The sequence below is a fragment of the Brachyhypopomus gauderio genome, chromosome 1, assembly GCF_052324685.1.
Source record: "Brachyhypopomus gauderio isolate BG-103 chromosome 1, BGAUD_0.2, whole genome shotgun sequence".
In the NCBI taxonomy this organism is placed as follows: Eukaryota; Metazoa; Chordata; class Actinopteri; order Gymnotiformes; family Hypopomidae; genus Brachyhypopomus; species Brachyhypopomus gauderio.
The window spans coordinates 22081176-22101253 of record NC_135211.1 but is presented as its reverse complement, the minus strand read 5'-3'; the positions used below and the strand labels follow the sequence as shown (position 1 = coordinate 22101253).

The 20078-nt window shown below is 41.1% G+C and overlaps 1 protein-coding gene across 5 annotated transcripts in view; it reads right to left on the bottom strand.

Annotated features, from left to right (window-relative positions):
• cacna1da (calcium channel, voltage-dependent, L type, alpha 1D subunit, a) overlaps positions 1 to 20078 on the bottom strand; it is a 78754-nt gene that overhangs the window by 12142 nt on the left and 46534 nt on the right. For 2 of the 5 annotated variants that reach the window (XM_077003135.1, XM_077003170.1), the window contains exons 21-36: positions 19375 to 19504; positions 18264 to 18323; positions 16931 to 17037; positions 16406 to 16493; positions 16208 to 16315; positions 15866 to 15918; positions 15456 to 15602; positions 14409 to 14610; positions 13934 to 14092; positions 13413 to 13523; positions 12212 to 12295; positions 4634 to 4666; positions 3626 to 3754; positions 2559 to 2624; positions 2052 to 2143; positions 1749 to 1908 (exon numbers count right to left, since the gene is read on the bottom strand). In XM_077003135.1, coding sequence (XP_076859250.1) covers positions 1749 to 1908; positions 2052 to 2143; positions 2559 to 2624; positions 3626 to 3754; positions 4634 to 4666; positions 12212 to 12295; positions 13413 to 13523; positions 13934 to 14092; positions 14409 to 14610; positions 15456 to 15602; positions 15866 to 15918; positions 16208 to 16315; positions 16406 to 16493; positions 16931 to 17037; positions 18264 to 18323; positions 19375 to 19504 — 1729 coding nt within the window. Of the gene's footprint in view, positions 1 to 1748; positions 1909 to 2051; positions 2144 to 2558; positions 2625 to 3625; positions 3755 to 4633; positions 4667 to 12211; positions 12296 to 13162; positions 13193 to 13412; positions 13524 to 13933; positions 14093 to 14408; positions 14611 to 15455; positions 15603 to 15865; positions 15919 to 16207; positions 16316 to 16405; positions 16494 to 16930; positions 17038 to 18263; positions 18324 to 19374; positions 19505 to 20078 lie in introns of all 5 variants that reach the window. The other 3 variants (XM_077003153.1, XM_077003143.1, XM_077003161.1) reach the window with 3 other exon arrangements.

Sequence of the window (20078 nt, the reverse complement as noted above, 5' to 3'; positions counted from 1 at the left end):
TATACAGCAGGTGCAGAGCAACACAATCACAAAGAGGTGGAGTTAGACTGAATACATAATCAATAGGTGTGGTTAAGCATGCCGTAATTACCAATCACATTACCTCCTCACATAGTGTCTAAAGCACCCAGAATATAGTGTATAGTGTATACTGGTCCCCATAGTAGTATGTGGTATAGTATCCAGTATGTGACAAAAGCAAACCATACTACAAATTCATGCGAACGTAGAAAGGTAACAACGAGTTGGGAAAGATTTTATACCACTGTTGTATAATGGGGTGCAGTAAACCACAATGACTCTCTCGCTCTGAGTAGACCACAAAGACTCTCTTGCTCCCAGTTGTGATCGAACGCCTTATCAAGCTAATCAATATCTCCAGGAGCATCCGATTACCTCAGTTAGACTGACGTTAAACTAAATTGAACTCAACTTGTAGATACTTAAGAGCAGAGCTGGAAATACAGTAAGTAAAATAAGTACAAAAATAATTAAGAAGAAAATTTCAGACCCCTCCACGATTTCTAAGTGGGAGAACTTGCAAAGTCGCAAGGTGTTCAAATACTTATTTTCCCTCACTGTATGTGCATTTGTTCCTCTGGGTGTGTTCCTGTGTGTGTGTTCATGTGCATTTGTTCCTCTGGGTGTGTTCCTGTGTGTGTGTTCATGTGCATTTGTTCCTCTGGGTGTGTTCCTGTGTATGTGTTTCTGTGCGTGTGTTCTTGTGCATTTGCTCCTGTGTGTGTTCCTGTGTGTGTGTTCCTGTGCGTGTGTTCTTGTGCATTTGCTCCTGTGTGTGTTCCTGTGTGTGTTTCTGTGTGTGTGTTCATGTGCATTTGTTCCTGTGTGTGTGTTCCTTTGTGTGTGTTCCTGTGTGTTTGCTCCTGTGTGTGTGTTCCTGTGTGTTTGCTCCTGTGCGTGTGTTCCTGTGTGTGAGTGTTCCCGTGCGTGAGCACATGCGTGTGTGACAATGTGTGTGTGTGTGTGTTTGCTCCTGTGTGTGTGTTCCTGTGTGTGTGCTCCTGTGTGTGTGTTCATGTGTGTGTGCTCCTGTGTGTGTGTTCCTGTGCCTGTGCTCCTGTATGTGTGCTCATGTGTGTGTGCTCCTGTGTGTGTGTTCATGTGTGTGTGCTCATGTGTGTGTGCTCATGTGCGTGTGCGTATGTGCGTGTGTTCCTGTGTGTGTTCATGTGTGTGTGCTCGTGTGTGTGTTCATGTGTGTGTGCTCATGTGTGTGTGCTCATGTGCGTGTGCTCGTGTGTGTGTTCATGTGTGTGTGCTCGTGTGTGTGTTCATGTGTGTGTGCTCATGTGTGTGTGCTCATGTGTGTGTGCTCATGTGCGTGTGTTCCTGTGTGTGTTCATGTGTGTGTGCTCGTGTGTGTGTTCATGTGTGTGTGCTCATGTGTGTGTGCTCATGTGCGTGTGCTCGTGTGTGTGTTCATGTGTGTGTGCTCCTGTGTGTGTGTTCATGTGTGTGTGCTCATGTGTGTGTGCTCATGTGCGTGTGCGTATGTGCGTGTGTTCCTGTGCGTGTGCTCAGTTGCGTGTTCACATAAAGCCAAACTACACTCCTCCCTTGGTGTCTCCTTCCTTCATCTGTGTTTCACAGACCATGACACTTCCAGAAGGTGTTACTCCACGCCACTGGTCCCACCTGAATTTACCACTCCACTCAATAACAATGACCCAGCAATCCACTCACCTGCCTAAAGTGATGGAGGTGGTGAAGGAACCGTGTGTACGTACCAGCAGCGCACAGACCATGTAGAAGCTGATGAAGTAGGGGATGGCGGAGACACTACCACAGGACATCTCCTCTCCAGGCTCGTAATCTGACTCTGGGTCACACATCTGACCAGGCATACATGCCAACATTATCTCCTGCCAAGCCTCCCCTGTAGCACACCTAAACACACACCCACGCACATACACACACAGACACACAGAAATGATAAGAATCAGCCATCTTAATGTGTTAAAGCCAAACTTCTCTTCTAACCCAGGGCAGCTGAGACAGGGGTGTGTTCAGATGTGCCTCCCTGATCTCACCTGAACAGCAGCAGCACAGACTGAGAAAATGTCTGGAAGTTGTTGTTTCTGGTCATGGGTGTTCCATCTATCATTGCTATTTTGCCAAACATCTGAAAAGCACACACATACACACACACACACACACACACACACACACACACACACACACACACACACACACACACACACACACACACACACACACACACACACACACACACACACACACACACACACACACACACACACACACACACACACACATATACCATAAGGACCAGTAGGTCTACTGGAAAAGGAATGTGGCATATACACACACTGTCACTTTAAACTATTCACACGAGAAACTTGCGCAATCTTTCCCGAAGGAGAGTGAATAAACTAAAACTAATTTTAACTATTTCCAGAAGGAGAGTGAATAAACTGCGTCCTATTTTGACCCACCGGGAGTACCTGTGTGTATGCACACATGCATGTGTAAGCGTGTGTGTGTTGGCATCCAGTGGACACAGGAACGAGGCTCACCTGCATGCCGATGACAGCGTAGATGAAAAACACCATGGCAATGAGCAGAGCGACGTATGGCAGAGCCTGGAGGTAGATCAAACAAGAAAGTGGTGTAAACAAACAAACAAATAGATTATGATGTAAACAAACAAACCAACAGGAGCGTGGTGTGAAAAACAAACAAACAGGAGCATTGTGTAATTAAATAAACAGGAGTGTAGTGTGAACAAACATGACCATGGTGTGAACATAAAGGAGCACAGTGTAATCAAACCAACAAACAGGAGCATGGTGTAAACAAACAAACAAACAAACAAACAGGAGCATGGTGTTAACAAACAAACAAACAAACAGTAGCACAGTGTTAACAAACAAACAAACAAACAGGAGCATGGTGTAAACAAACTAACTGGAGCATAGTGTTCACAAACAAACAGAAAAATGGTGTAAACAAACAAACAAACAGGAGCATAGTGTTCACATACAAACAGAAGCATGGTGTGAACAAACAAACAGAAGCATGGTGTTAACAAACAAACAGGAGCATAGTGTTAACAAACAAACAGAAGCATGGTGTGAACAAACAAACAGAAGCATGGTGTTAACAAACAAACAAACAGGAGCATAGTGTTAACAAACAAACAGGAGCATGGTGTGAACAAACAAACAAACAGGAGCATGGTGTGAACAAACAAATAAACAGGAGCGTGGTGTGAACAAACAAACAAACAGGAGCATGGTGTGAACAAACAAATAAACAGGAGCGTGGTGTGAACAAACAAACAAACAGGAGCATGGTGTGAACAAACAAACAGGAGCGTGATGTAAACAAACAAACAGGAGCGTGGTGTGAACAAACAAACAGGAGTGTGATGTAAACAAACAGACAAGAGTGTGGTGTAAACAAACAAACAGGAGCATGATGTAAACATACAGGAGCATGGTGTAAACAAACAAACAGGATCACAGTGTAAACACACAAACAAATAGTTATAAAACAAACAAACAAGAGTGTACTCAAAATAAATGAAACATTTTGTGGTGCTTTATGGTGTTGGGTGGTTTTGACAGATAGAATGGCTGACCTGGATGGATTTAATGAAGGTCCATAGGAGGGTGCGAATGCCCTCCCCTTTGCTGAGTAGTTTGACCAATCGCAACACTCGAAACAGCCGGAAGAAAGTAATGGAGAGGCCTGACTTTTCTTCTGCTTCCTGTGAGTTGATGAGTCAAAGTCAAGCAAATGAGAATCAGGAGAAAAAGGAAACTAAAACCATTGGGCTGTGCTTCAGCTGTCTGGCCAGCAGGAGGCAGCACACAATAATCAATGTGCGAGCTCATTTTGGTTTACTGTACTATTGGGAACTAAGGCAGAACTACTTGCAATTTATTGCTAAAGCCTTTGTACAAAGAGAGTACCACTTTATTTAATGCTTCCCTATTTAAAAAATTTCATTAAACATTCAGGATATTTAATAAATGTTAGATGTTAAAGTAGCAGCTGGCCAGACTTGTACTGAAGCATTGTCAGGCACCTGTAGAATAAAAGTTCTTAAACAGGAAGAGGAATTAAGACGGAAGAGCATGCTAGCTTAAATCTGGCCATACTTAATTGCACGCATCTGCACAAGCATGGCGTTCTCAACCCCGATTCACTGCATGCGAACTTACAGGGGCCCCAGACCCCTAGTCAAAGGTTGCCTTGAGGTCATAACCTTACCTAACTTGACCTCGCGGGGCCCACGTCATGCAGCAGTGTCAGCGCTACAAACGTGAGGGAGCCAGCGACCCCCTGCACTCACACCCGTGCACACACACACACACTCGCTGCCACGTTTGGGTGACACTTTCCCTCGTTAAAGAAAGAAGAGTTGAATGGCGAAACATAGAAAAAAATTTTAAATGAAGCAAACCCATGGAACATAAAAGCGATTCAAAAACCAAATTAAACTTAAGCCAACTCAAAAGTATGAAATCTAAAGTCCCTTTAAGAAGGAGCGAAGAAATCAGAAGTTATATCGTAAATCATTTTAAAGGAAACTTGATAAAAGAATGTAAGTTGTAGTTATGGTTGATGCCCAGTGGTATCTTACCCCCGCCTCATCCAACTTTGGAGGCTCCGTGGGCTTTAAAATTAAAGAACCGCATTAATGGATCTTGCACACAAAATCTGTTCACCACTAAACCTTTAAACTCACAGACATAATATAGCGATTAACCAAACTGCTTATCAAAAAAATCTAACACAACCTTACTAACAGATAGTAAACAGAATCACCACACAAGGCTACTTAAGTATCTTAACAAAGGGAAATTAGCTGTACGATATGACCAACATTATATCCTGATGTAGAACCATTTCTTATGTTTTTCACATCTTATGCTGTGTAAAATTAACTTATAACTAATTATAATGTATACATTATTATTACATTATATCGTGGTAAGACCACAGCCCCCTATGTTTGGGTAGTTTTGAATTAATGAGGTTTAAATTGATCAAGCAATGATTAACATCTTTACATATTTTTTAGCTGTAAAGTTGGCACTTCTAAATATCTAAATGTAAAACTGAAGCGTGTGTGAGTTAAAACTGCATTTAAGTAGAATGTGTGTATTAGCAGTTAGCTAGATAGATAGCTAACTTGGGTTAGTTCCCTTGTTTAATCTTGTCTGGTCATTCATACAAGATCATTCTCCTGTTTGGAATGACCATATTATATCTGGCTATCATTCAGTGCTGTTTTAGCTTCTTTTTTTCAGATCATTAAACTTGTTACTGCATTTGCGATTCATCAGTCATCCAAGTAACTGATTCAAGTTTGCAATGCTTTAAATGTCGTCCAAATGATGAAAAAAAAATTACATAAAATGTTCATCATTTTGTGTTTTGTGATGAAATAAATAAAAATAAACAGATAAACAATTTTGTCATCATAAGATATATATTGTCATATCGCACAGCACCACAAGTAATCATTCAACAAAAAAAATCAACCTCTTTATACTATGTTGCAAAAAATATATAAAATGACTGCAGAAAAACTTAGACCTGTCTATATAACCTTAATCTATCCACATACACTGCTCTAAATTACATACAAGACTTGAGGCACCAACGTGACAGACTATACACACTGTAGCAGCAGGGGAATGTGACACTCTAGGCAACATACTGAACTTCTGAGATCTTATGAGTTCAACCAAAATGCCGACAAGACAGTATGTGGATTGCATGTGCAGACATCTTAACAGCTCCACAAATTAATAAACATCCCTACCCAAGTCTGATCAAAGAGTGGCAACACAAACTATTTCTGCACATATAGCTTTGTAATCAGAATGTAATGGTGCTGCCTGTAAAGCCAGCTCCCTTACACTCTGTGCTGTTAATGGCACATTGAAGTGCCTTCAACAGGTAAAACATGATGACCAGTAATGTGATGACTGATTCTGAAACCAGAACAAAATTCACACATAACACCTAGGAAACAAGAGGCAAACACATCTTAAATCCTAAGCTACACACTTGCATAAAATGTGTCAGGACATGTTGCAGGACAGAATTCTGATTTAAAGATAATTTTCATGTCCCAAAATGGAGGCAAGTACTGAGCACAGCCTGCCGACCCCAACAGCAACCAATCTATCAAATGTGCTTATGACAACACAGCAGCCACTTCTGATGATGATGATGCATTAACATGACTGAAACCATAAACAAAGTTGTATGTCCCCTTGTCTCTAAGCAATCCATACACACACACACACACACACACACACACACACACACACAATCACACACACACAATCACACACACAATCACACACAGACACACACAATCTCATACACACACACACACACACACACACACACACACACACACACACACACACACACACTCACAGAAGACCACAAACTCACATACAAGCAAACAAAGAAAAGAGTCTCTTAAGAACATGAAACACAGGGAAGTGCGTTCTTTAGTAAGAGGGAAAAAAACAGGCTCCAGACAGACAAGGCCGTTCTCAACGCTACATTACTAAACCCTCATCTGTTGCACAGAGGATGCACTGTGTTCAAGTCATGAGGTGAAAAATGGAGATACCCGTCGCTGCAGAAGCAAAAGTCCAGGGGGTGGAGCTGGATCTTAGATCCAACTCCTCCCACCATCATGTTTTCATTGGTCTGAAGTAATTGCACTACGCAGAGTTGTATCAGATCAACCATTCCAAATCACCGTTGTCGTGATTTGGAATGGTTATTTGGAATAGCCTAAATTGCTATTCTTATTTACTTACATGCCGTTCATTTGTGAACAATCACAAATGTGAAAGTAGATTAATAATAAACCAATTTTCATCTCGCTAATGCTAGTAACTAGTTTCCTTTGGTGATTATACTAAATCTGACTATTTCTGTTTGCATGAACAACCACTGTTAAGTTTATCTAATCTAGGTGTCTAAGTAGGCCTAAGTGACGGTAAAAACTGATGTTAGAAGACGAGCGGTTAGCTAAACAGAATACAGATGTATTAAAATACTTATGTATGTTGTGTTCTTCATATTGGACATAAACTGTTAAATTAATTTGTGTTTGCTGTAGTTACTTAAAATTTGTAATGGTTGTGCTGTTTGGTACCGCATGGACACGTCGAGGGGGATTGTTATTCAGTAGTGCGTGCATGTAACAGCCATGATCCTCATTAACCAGTTCACTGAAAAACTTCACAACTAATATAGGCCTAATGCTATTTATATTTTTCCATCCATCTATAGATGTATATCACGGTTTTGAAAATAGGACAGACAATTGTGCAGTGCACCACTTGTTGCAGTAAATACCACTGTCCATTCTGCACACCTGAAGTGTACCGTCCTAACGAAAAAAGTAATTTTTATTAAAGGTAAAAAAAATTTTAATAGTACATATTTAAGAAATGTACTGTACTTTATTATGTTGGCAATCACAGATCATTATTCCTGTCCACTTTTACGTTTTCATGTAAACTTAAAAAAAATGTGTATTGTGTTATTTAAATAACATTCAAAGAACATTTTGATCTTTAAACGGTAAAAGGGGTGAATTTATTGGATTTCTATTTCCTGGTCGGAAAACGTAAGTGACACGTAGGAGGAGTTTGATTAGATGCAGCTCCGCCCACCCCCTGGACCGACCAAAAGAAACTATGGACGGTGGGAGGAGTTGGATCTAGACCCCCTGGACTTTTGATTCTGCAGCGACGGGTACTTGGAAAAATGAGCAAAAATGATCAAACGAATAAACTGTCCTGAACCTGCTTGTCATAACCTGCAGAAGCATGCGCATAGCACTGCTGAACAGCAGACAGGCATCGTGACCCACTACCTCCCCCTCTCCGTACACACACATACACACACACACGCACACGTTAGCATGCAGGCACATTCCCCATCATTCACGCAGGAGGAGGATAAGGAGGTGGGTTTCTCAGAGACACTGTAGGCTCCTCATGCACGTTGCATTGAGCCCTGCATCAGAGACCCTCCAGACACTATCACAGTCCAGTGCAAGGACACAGGCCGACAGAGGGACAAGTAAGGGAACAAAAGACAGAAAGCCTAGAGAGAGAGAGGGAAGGGAAGAGAGGGAGAGAAGACATACGTGCAAAAAAATAATTTGGGAAGTCAAAGAGAAAGAAGCAAGAGAAACCTGAGAGAAAGCCACAGAAAGAGAGAAAGAATAAGACAGGTGGGAGGAGAAAAGTGGGAAGAATCAGGTGGGAGGAGTCTGGTGGGAGGAGTCAGGTGGGAGCAGACAGGTGGGAGGAGACGGGTAGGAGAAGTCAGGTGGGAGGAGACAGGTGGAAGGAGACAGGTAGTAGGAGTCAGGTGGGAGGAGACAGTAGGAAGAGGAACACGAGACATGCTGCCTGGCTGAATGCTACACACCTTCTCTACCCATGATCCCTTTCTCTCTCATCTGAGCTCTAAAAGCTCACTGGAGGAAGGCAGAACAGAAACAGACAATCACACGGCGCACTACACACTCATCAGCAGACACAAGCCCCCGTCCTTTACAGACTGGAGAACCCAGAACCCAAGTTAAACCAGTACAGATCCACGAGCTATTTCTTGGTTTTAGGCGCTCTAGTAGGAATCCTGATTTGGCCTAGGTATGGGTCCGCTCACTGACAAGCTTATTTACATATATTAAGGTTTCTAGGTTGTGACTTGACACAGCAAAGTTAGTGGGTGAAATTTTGAGGGAGAAACAAATTACATCACGTATGAATACAATGTTAAATGTGCTTTTGTGTGCACAGAATATTATTATTAGTTAGCTAGGTGATCTTGGATCTTAGAAAAGATCTTGGAAAAAAAATCTACTGAAAACCAAAACATAGCACAGAGGTGTTTTTTGGGCAGAAAAAAATCGCTCTTTGTTTAAGAACTACGGAGCTTTAAGGTAATAAAGTAATAATGTCAGCACTGTGGATAAAATAAAATAAAATATACACATCTTATTGCTTTTGTCCTTGATATGGTTTTGAATAACCCACAACGTTTACTCATTCTTCATTGTTATGCTGTCGTCATCGTCACAGTGACGCTGTTAGCACCAGCTTTATTCATTTAGACATGCTCTCAGGATTCATTTCTTACTACGAGTGTTAAACAGCCTGTAAAGACATTGCCCTGTATTTTGCAAACTTATGTAGAAACACCCCAATTTGCATATGCATTAATGAAAAACACTTGCATATTTTACTCATTTGAAATATACATTGCTTTGTACATCCTCTTAGTTGATCAGGCTGTGTATGATTTTTGTGGATTTGATGAAGTTTGTTCATGTTTTTATATGTACAGACCTTAAATAAACAGGACCTATGTGTGCTAAGCTAAGTGCTTAGGGTTCCTCTGTGCATTCTGTCTGATTAAGAGTCTGATGACTGTCTGATCATCCGGTCACTCCTTATCCTGTGGAGATTATATCTATTCAGTGTGCTCCCTGGGTCTGTCTGGATAGTTCCATTTTCTTTCTGTAGTTAAAGCAGAGTATACGTGTTTTGTGTGACTAACTGGACAGTCGCCTATTCCCTTTGTCACATCAGTTCTGAGCTCCACGGCCAATCTGTCTGGAGATGGAAGGGGTAGAGGTACGGGAAGAGAAAAGGGACAGACTTCACAACCAGCATGACAGGGACTAACCATGACAGGCTTGGGGCCAAACAGCAACTGCAGGACATAAACTGATGTTAGCATGGAGTACTAATGCTAGCATGTGGTACTAATGTTACATTTTCTAACATGCAAAGGGGAATGGGCAAACACCACTATAACATATATGATGAACAGCACACTTACCCATGAGTGGGGATCAGAAAACATAGATATAGCTAGTACTAGATCAGATAATGTGGCCAGAAATAATGTTTATAACTGCTGTTTTAGATCTAGTAGGGTTATATCTATGATTATGTTACGACAGCAAGGAATAAATAAAGTAAGAAAAAATGATGTGCTTCTCAAGGCCTTTAACATTTAAAAATAATGTATACAAAGTGTGTGTGTGTGTGTGTGTGTGTGTGTGTGTGTGTGTGTGTGTGTGTGTGTGTGTGTGCATGTGTGTGTGTGTGTGTGTGTGTGTGTGTGTGTGTGTGTGTGTGTGTGTATTTGTGGGTTTTAACTAAAGCACTAGTATTATGCATCAATGATGAGCCAATTAAGATTCAGGTCCTTGTGAAACAAATATATGTTGCATAACTATATAGACAGAGACAGAGACAGAGACAGAAAATGCAGAAACACAGGAACATTTACACATAGACAAAAGACATATGCAACACACACACACACACACACACATACACACACACACACACACACGCAAACACACACATGATCATACATACTTACACCAACGCAAGGCTGAACCATGCGGAACCACAGTCATACACATCTACATAGGGACACAGACTAACACAGATATACCATAGAGACCCAACAAACAATGCACATATATTGTGCAAACATGTATACAGCCACATATATATGAAACAAACACCTACAGGGACATATACAACACGTGGTCACTGACAAATGACAACTCCAGAAAGACAGCTTGGCAGTTTAGACAGCTGTGCATAGAGCATGTGTGTGTGTGTGTGTGTGTGTGTGTGTGTGTGTGTGTGTGTGTGTGTGTGTGTGTGTGTGTGTGTGTGTGTGTGTGTGAATGTATTCTGTAAACATTTGTATTGACAGACACAACTCAGCAGCAAACACCATCAGCAACACAGAGGGAAGCTGCTTATGTATGGAATAGCCCGCCCCTCCACATCATGGTGCAGAAGGAACCTCAGGCACCAGCCCCACAGAAATGGCCTTTGGGCTCTAACATATCACAAACAATTCTCCAATTTGGTTCATGATCTCAATTGGTCCGTACTTTCCTAGAATTACCGCTTTCCACTCGCAAACCAAAACCCAAAATGTGAGTCCAAATTTCATAATGAACATCATGAACATGGTGCTGGAAAGTGCTGGAATATTCCATTCACAATCATGAATTGTTTTTTTTTAATCATTTTTCAGTACTCAGTTGGGGATTTTTGATACTGGATAAGTTTCAGTACAGTAAAGCTGAAGAAGAGCCCCGAGCTTTACTGTCCTCACGCCATATCAGCAAACAGAGACCTTCATGTGATGTCCACAGCCTGGGTGCCAGTGTTAAAGTGATCCACACCTAAACTTGATAAAGCCGGACTTGAGTTCTAGAATATTAATTCAAGACTGCACACGATGTGTCAAACCTCTAGAGCTTTAGTCCAGATTTGTTAAGCCAAACAGGACATGTTGAAGGTGTGAGAGCTGGACAACCAAGCTGAGACATTACCTGGATTCATGTAGATCAGAGAATCCCAAACATCTTGCATTTGCTGATCTTCAAGTTGTATGCATAACAACTTATTCCAGTTGTTTTTGTTTGCAACAGCCAGCTAGCCAAATCAGCCAGCTAGTGAACTTCAGGATCAGCCAAAATGTGGGTGTTACAGTTTCATAGCTCTGATCTACATGAACATGAGAGTTATGCTTCCCCACTGAGAGAACTTCAACCTCACAAACGTTTGGAAATATTTTTAGAGGTGAATGCCATTATAAGGCAGAATGAAACATGAAGACATCTGGCCATATACTTGCCTCTCCTATTTTCTACGGAAACAGAATAAATAAGAATAGGGGTTAGACAAACCACACTGTGGTTTCCCTGGTGCAAACTTGGTAAGCACTGTTGCATGGCAACCATCCCAACCCAAGCAGCCCCTGCTTATCAACATTAGACTTCTGATATGTTAATGTGAGAGGGTTTGGTTTGAACTTGTAGTAACAGAACATAACAGAGCTGAACAATCACAAACAACATCTACCAAATGAAACCTTGCAAAAAAACACTGCGGAAAGAGCAAGATGGCTTTATTTTACTTCTGACTAATGCAAGATAATCTTGACCTGCATTATGACTGACAAGACTGATTCTATTCAGAATTTCTATAAGGTAAAATTCATATGCATACCAGACATAAATGTTTTACGCCTATGGAATATTTAAAAGCAACAGAAGTGCTATCCCAACATGGTTTTCTTGCATGGTTTCTCATCTAATAGAAGCAAGGACTGACATACTTACCTTGAATTCATTGACAGCAATATCTACGATGCTACCCACTACAATTAAGGCATCAAACGCGTTCCAAGCATCAGTGAAATAATGCTGTTAATACAAAAACCAAAACCACAGGGACAAGAGGAAAGAGAAAAAAAGAGAGGAGAAGAGAAGAGGAGAAAAGAAGAGGAAAGAAGAGAAGAGACTCAAAAACAAAGGTTATGGAAGACACAAGGGGGAACATTTAAGAAAAACAGTTAAAGACAAAAATTAGAGCTCAGAAAAGTTTTCAGAAAAGATGATTTTTGAGGAAACGTAATTTCAAAAGGGATTGGTGACTGCTCACGGGGAGCTGTGACACCTGTCAAGCCACAGAGCTGTAACAGACCATTATAGAGCAAAGAGAATTCACACTAAATCAGAGTCAAAGTTGGGAGGCAAGAGAAGGGGTGGAGCCAGGGGCGGAGCTTACTTACATCAATCTCACTGAGCGCAATGTCAACTAAGCTTCCGATCACCACCAGAGCATCAAACCCATTCCACGGGTCTTCAAAATAGCCCTTAGGCAGGCAACATGGGGCAAGTGTGCTGAGTTAGCTATAACTACTACATAATTTACACTGAGAAGTGGGTATCACAATATTGGACAATATTAGTGGCTATTAGGGTTCTGAGTTCAAAATACCATGCATTAAATACTGAAGTATATTAAGATTAACAGTGCCCACTCACACCTACAGAAGTGTCTCCGAAGAAAGAGGCTGTGTTAGTATGGTAACACTATGAGAATCTGTGTCAATACAGTCAGCATGCAGTTATGCATTTTTCATTTTATAAGGAGAGAGAGAGAGAGAGAGAGAGAGAGAGAGAGAGAGAGAGAGAGAGCAAGAGAGAGAGAGAGAGAGAGAGAGAGAGAGAGGGAGTAAAAGAGAGTATAAAGCATGTAAGCACTGCACACCACACTGAATGTCTTACAAGTTTTCTGTCCTTCTTCTTAACAAAAAGCTAGACACAGGGAGAAGCAGATGTACCACTATTATACAATGAATCTTTAAGAAATTATAATTTATTTGCAGACAAGAGGATTAAAAAAATGTTAGCAATGTTTTTATGCTTGTGTTTGCGAAAATGTGTCATGTGAATGAGTGTTTATGGCTAAGTCGTGTAGTACAGTGGTGTTAATGGTGTGTGCATATGTTAATTTAGGTACATTCAGATAACCAACCGTTGGTTTGTAGGCGATTAGTTTGATGACCATCTCCACAGTAAAGACTGCAGTGAATATCATGTTCAAGACGTCCATCACATGGCTAAATGCCTCGGACTGCTCGAAGTGCTGGGGAGGGGGTGGGGGAGAGAGGAGGTCTCAGAAGTGTGCCTAATGTCAGGATTACTCATAAAGTACAATTATATGATATTATATTATATAAAGTACTATTATCTGCAGCATATTTACACTTAAATATTATACACTTATAAATATAATACACTTATAATTATTTCTCATGTTTTTATGTGCAGCACTTTGTAGTCTCACTTGGAAAAGTGCTATACAAATAAATATTTACTTAATTACTTACTTACTTAGGGAAATATGAGTCAACCAAGCCTGATTCACAAAAATGCCTAAAATATGTGGCTAAGGTTAAGGCTAAGGAACACACACACACACACACACACACACACACACACACACACACACACACACACACACACACACACACACACACACACACACACACAAACCTGCACTGCAAGACAGAGGGTGTTGACAATAATCAGCACCAGCATGATATATTCAAAAGGTGTCGAGTTAACCACTGCCCAGAACTTATACTGGTAAGGATCTGTGGGGATGAAATTCTTGATCGGCTGGGCTTTCAGAGTGTACTCCACGCACTGCCTCTGCAGAGGGCAAAGGAGAGGGACACACTCAGAAAAAAACACACAGTCTACAGCAACAGTCAACAAGCAGCTACACACAAATGCAAATATGGAGTCAGAGAGAGTGAAGACATGTGGGTAATACTGAGGTCCTGATCAGTACAACTCATCACTTCCATGTTCTTTTTCTTTTTTTATCACTCTCTTTCTCTCTCTTTCTCTCTCTCTCTCTCTCTCTCTCACACACACACACACACACACTCACACACACACACACTCTCACACACACACACACACACACACACACACACACACACACACACACACACACACACACCTGGTTCTTGTCCAGCTCACAGTTCTTGTACTCGCTCTCGCCCTGCTCCTGGAATGTCACGATGACGAAACCCACAAAGATGTTCATCATGAAGAAGGCGATGATGATGATGTAGATGATGAAGAAGATGGAGATTTCCACACGGTAGTTGAAGACAGGGCCATGGTTTGCACTGTATGAGTCAATGGCCTCGTAGAGAAGTCTGATGGAGAGAGTGGACACAGTCACAGAGAAGGAGACTGCAGAAAGAGAAGAGGATGATTGGATCCTGCTGCCTGTCAGACACTATGCTCAGGGTTAGTAGATTCTTAGAAGCAAGAAACCCTCATGTACTTGGCTTGTAATCCCTGAGTCCACACACTCCTGTTCAGCAGTCGAAGGATTCTCCTTTATGTTTTATCAAAGTGGTATTTTTAAATCAGGGACTGCTAACAGAGTCAGCCTCCTGAACATATAACATACTGCATGTTTTAGTTTCATTTTTAGAGGCCTCTTTTGGTACCGCACAAAAAATGACCTGCAATGGCCGTGATTTCATTTAATTTAATGCTGTGATTTAAATTAGATTTGCACTCTGCAACCTATAGTGTGTGATAAGAGTGTGTGTAGGTAGTGTGTAGGTGTGTGACTATGTAGGAGTGAGTGGAGGAGGTGTAAAAGGTGTAGAAGTAGAAGATCTAACATGGTTTTGAGTCAGCCAGGTGAGTTCACTTTGCACAGATGGTTGAAGCAAATTCCCTGAGATAATTTTTATTTAACTATCTTGTGGGATTACCTACCTAGTGGGATTACTTTTATATTAAAGTCTTTCCCCTTTCCTAAAATTTCACTTGAGGCCTTTATTTACTTATTGGTGAACATTTGGTTAGCGAAGGATTTATCTGAACTAAGTAATTAGTAAATTAACTACATTAACTTTTTTTTATTTGCATTAAAACAATGTGGGAGTATGTCAGTGCTCAGTGAGTCAGTGAGCAGGGCTGGTGGAGATAACACTAGCAGGAGGAGTGAGGAGGTTTCAGCTGAACGAAGTCGGCAGGGTCTTACTTTGGCCAGCCCTCGAATGTGGAGACAGTGAAGAGGGCCATCATAGCCTTCAGCACGTTGTCAAAGTTGAAGTCGCCATTTTTCCAGATGCGCTTCTGAACCATAGGATTGTTTATGTCTCCATCTTTGAAGCTGATGAAGTTGCCCCTGACAGAAAAGAGGGAAAATCCACTAAAAACACCTGAAGGACAAAAACTGTGACCAAACGTACAGCCTGTGAAGGACATGGCCATATTGTCCCTCAGCTTCTAAAGGATGTGGCGACTGAGATTGACAACTTAAAAATATTTGTTTTGTGTTATTTCTGTGCATGTGCAGGTAGGTCTATACTGAGTGTATATGTAAAACTGTGTATGTGAGTGTGTCTATAAGGAGTGTGTATGCAAGTGTGTATGATTTATGAAACTTACTTGCACTCCTCTGGTGTTACGATGATTTCATCAGTGCAACGAAAAAACTTCCCCTGTGAAGAACGAGCACATATCACGAGTGCATTCTGACATCACATCTGACGATGACATCATATCTGAACATGACACCTTTTTACAAAGGGACCTCAAAATGTCATACACACAAACATTACTTTCTCCCTGTTTTATTCAAATTTTATATTAACAACCAGTGAGTCAGGAGAAAAGGTGATCTGTCAACATGAGCTGACTTAATAGACATAATGCTAACAGCTCTTATTCTGTATTCATGCTGACATTAGCCTTAGCACAATGACATGACTCATGGTGGAAATAGTCTACCTTAAAGAGCTGCACTCCGATACAGGCGAACATGAACTGGAGCAGAGAGGTGACCACTACGATGTTACCGATGGTCTTGATGGCCACGAACACACAGGAGACCACTTTCTGCAGGGGACCAACAGAGGGGAATCAGCAAACAGCAATGTGGGGCAGTGCTGAATATGCAGAGTATCTGAATGCTGAATGCTGACGCACCTTCAGGCCTTTGGCTCTGTTGATGGCTCTGAGAGGTCGTAGCACACGGCACACGCGTAAAATCTTCACCACGGAGATGGCTGAGGAGCTGTTCAGACAGATATGCATATCATACATGTAATACATGACTACTGCACACGCACACGCACACGCACACACACACACACACACACACACACACACACACACACAGATAACACACATCCATACAATATGTAATGATACCAAAACAAGGTATTATTACAACCTTTTTAATCAAGGTTTACAACATGCTTTACAAAATGATACAATCAGAATACGATTAAATGTAAAAACAATTAACTGGAATTAAAGACAAAGTCACTGTTGAAAGAAACACCCAGGTCTTTGGAACAAAACAATATGTGGACAAGATTCTAACTAAGACATTAGTGGCTTTTACAGAGATTTCAGCATAACCAGAACCACAATTCGGCAAGTACATGAGCAGCTTGCAAACCTGGCAACCATGCATTAGTTTGAGAGACTCGGTCCACTTGAACTCACTCTAATACGAAGGATATCAGGGATATGCCCACCACCAGTATGTCCAGCAGATTAAAGGGACTCCTCATGAACGCCCCCTTGTGAAGAATCGCTCCAAACGTCATCATCTGAGAAACAAGCGAGAGACAGATCGCAGACGTTGGGGTCTGTACGAATGACACAATGTAGAAAGAATGCACTCATACTCTCAACACAGACACACACACACACACACACACACACACACACACACACACACACAGATATACATGTATACAATCCTGGATATCACACTTATTAAATGGTGGTGAGCTCAGCACAGGATGTGAAAACCTAAAGCTAAAGAAGAGCTAGAATACACAAAAGCACACAGAAGATGACAGAGCAATTTTGAAATGAGAACCCCACAGGGTCACGTGCACGTGAGCCACTCCCCTCAAACACACAGCACTCTCTTCCTGTGCTGTAAGTGCACTGAGTCCCCAGAGACCTGGTGGCCCCGCAGACCCCTCACAGCCAAGACACTAACGATGACCCCAGAACAAACAATTGTCTCCCAGAAAGAGACAAAGCAGAGAGGAGTCATCTCCAAAGTGCACGTGAAGCTGTGTGAACAGTGTGAGTACTGGCTCGTGGTCACTGACCTATGACCTATGACTTATTTATTTGACATCTAGATGATGGAGACTCATCTTAGGTCAGCACAAATGGGCAAAATGTCTTTGCAAAGAGAGACTGAAGTGACTATGGACATTCCATTCATGATGGACGCAAACTGCGCTGCTGCCCCCTGTGGGCTTGGAAGTTATGCTGTAATAATGCGTGCGTAGCAGAGGGGACGGTATGTGAGCCATGCTCTGAACATGGTTGCTGTTGTCCCCTCATTTATGTGTTTGTGTGTGAGTCAGTCAACTATGGCTGAAGTTCAGGATACAGACGACAACTAGCAATGAAAGCAATAAGAAAGCAAACATATACCAGCATCGTTTTTATTCCTCTTATTTCTCAAAAAGTTGCAGTTTTGCTTTTTCACAAGCTTCTAATTATAATTAATGAATAAATTGTGTGATATTCATTCAGTAATTTGTCTCATGTCCCATCAGAGATGTGGATCCTGGATCCTGAATGACTGAAGGCTAAAAACCTGACAGCTCTTGTATCACAAAACATGAGACAGAATGCATCTTACGGAGATGCAGCGACATGATGGCAAATGTTTACTTTTCTTTTTATGTTTAAGATGTGCAAAGAGAGAGAGAGAAAGTGAGGGAGAGGAAGAGAGAGAAAATAAGTCAGGCCATGTTTATGCTTGTGACACGCAGGAAGATCACATGCAGCATTCAAGAGGTTTTACCTTCAATACAATCTCAGTCGTAAACACAATAGTGAAGACAACATCTGCATAGCCGAGGGCCTGGAATAAACCAGACGATTACAGAATTACTGATCCCAGCACAAGACACACACACCACAGACAAGGTGCTCCGAATTTACCTTCAACATCTCTACAGTAAAGACAGCCGTGAAGGCATAGTCAAAGTAAGCAAGTATCTGCAAAAAGCAATGTACATGTATAACAGAGATTAAAGGCAACAGAAATCTGGAGGAGAAAACACAGAACAATGAAGAACAACAGTTAGAATAAAGATGCAATATGAGTAATATAGATAATAAAAACATAATGTATCAGAAGAGGTGATTACTAAAGCATGTCTAAAAAAATGCAAGATTGTTTAACCTATGTTCATGCAAAAAGATACTCTGAAGTGTATAAAACAAAGAAGAAAGCATCTGATTCAGTGGAAAATGGGATCATGCAGAATTAGATTAATGTAGAAGGAAATAAGGTTGAATCTCCACAATGTATGATTAGATAACAGGGAAGAAGTGGATACATGTGCATTAGAGCAACAAGATTCAGATACTAGGTTTCCAATAATGTCCTGTTAAATAGTACTTAAATGGCTATCTCTGTAGAAACTTAAATTGAAAAAGCATCTTGAATAATTTAATTCAATTGTTAATAAAATTTGTTTGTTTGTTATTTAAATGTGCATTCCTATATTTTATTATTTATAAAATTTTAAATATTTACTGAATTTTTAAACCATTTATTTCCTCACACAGACAGAAGTCGCCATCCACCCCAACAACAAGACCACCTGTCAGTAATGATCCTAACATCAACACCAGAATGGTAAACAATGCTGACTAGCTAGCTTTGCTAGTTAGTAAATTTAGAAGTATATTAGCTACTAGTTATGGGATCAAACTATATACATGTCCTATGATTCGGTGCTGAAGCACATCTGGTAGTCTACAGAGAACATTGTGTTAAAAAATTGCAATGTGTAGGTAAAACACACGCTAGGCACCTGTGTGATTACAAAGGAGCCTAATAGTATTAAAGTCCTGTTACAGTGATGAAATGAACTAAGGTGCAAGTGTGTGTTGTGTGTGCATACAATGTTACGGGGTGACATGCTTCTGACTGGATCCTCCACGGCAAGGGACATGGAGCTGATCATGATGAAGATGAGGATGAAGCCGGTAAAGACTGGATGGTTTATTGTTGCGTGGCAGAAAACACGAATCCTAGAGAAAACACACACACACACACACAGATATACAAGCACACACACACACACACAAAGGTAACCACAGAACAAAATCTTGTTTCAATAGAAGTAGTATTGACATGTTTATAATGTTACATCCTACATCCTGTGCATTAGTGTGTAGGTTTGTGTGTGTATGTGTGTGTGTCTGTGTAAAAATAACTGTGGTTGATGTTTCTGAAGTGAAGTAGTGCTCTATGATCTACACTAACCCTAGTGTGTGCAAGCCATGTATATTAGCATGAGGCACAGCTTGGTGGGATGAAATTTGTGTGTGTGTGTGTGTGTGTGTGTGTGTGTGTGTGTGTGTAGCTGTTTTGTATAGCTATCTTCCTCCTTCATGTGTGCCAGTAATTTTAATAAGCAAGAAATCTTTTGAGTTTCCATGGGTGACATTGCATCTGTTGGGTCAAAGCAAATATCTGTTAATCAGATTAAAAACTTGTGAATACCTTGTGTATTCCTGGATGAACCTGGAAGAACTTGAATGTACATGGATGTATCTGGATGAACTTGGATGTACCTGGATGAACCTGGATGTGCCTGGATGA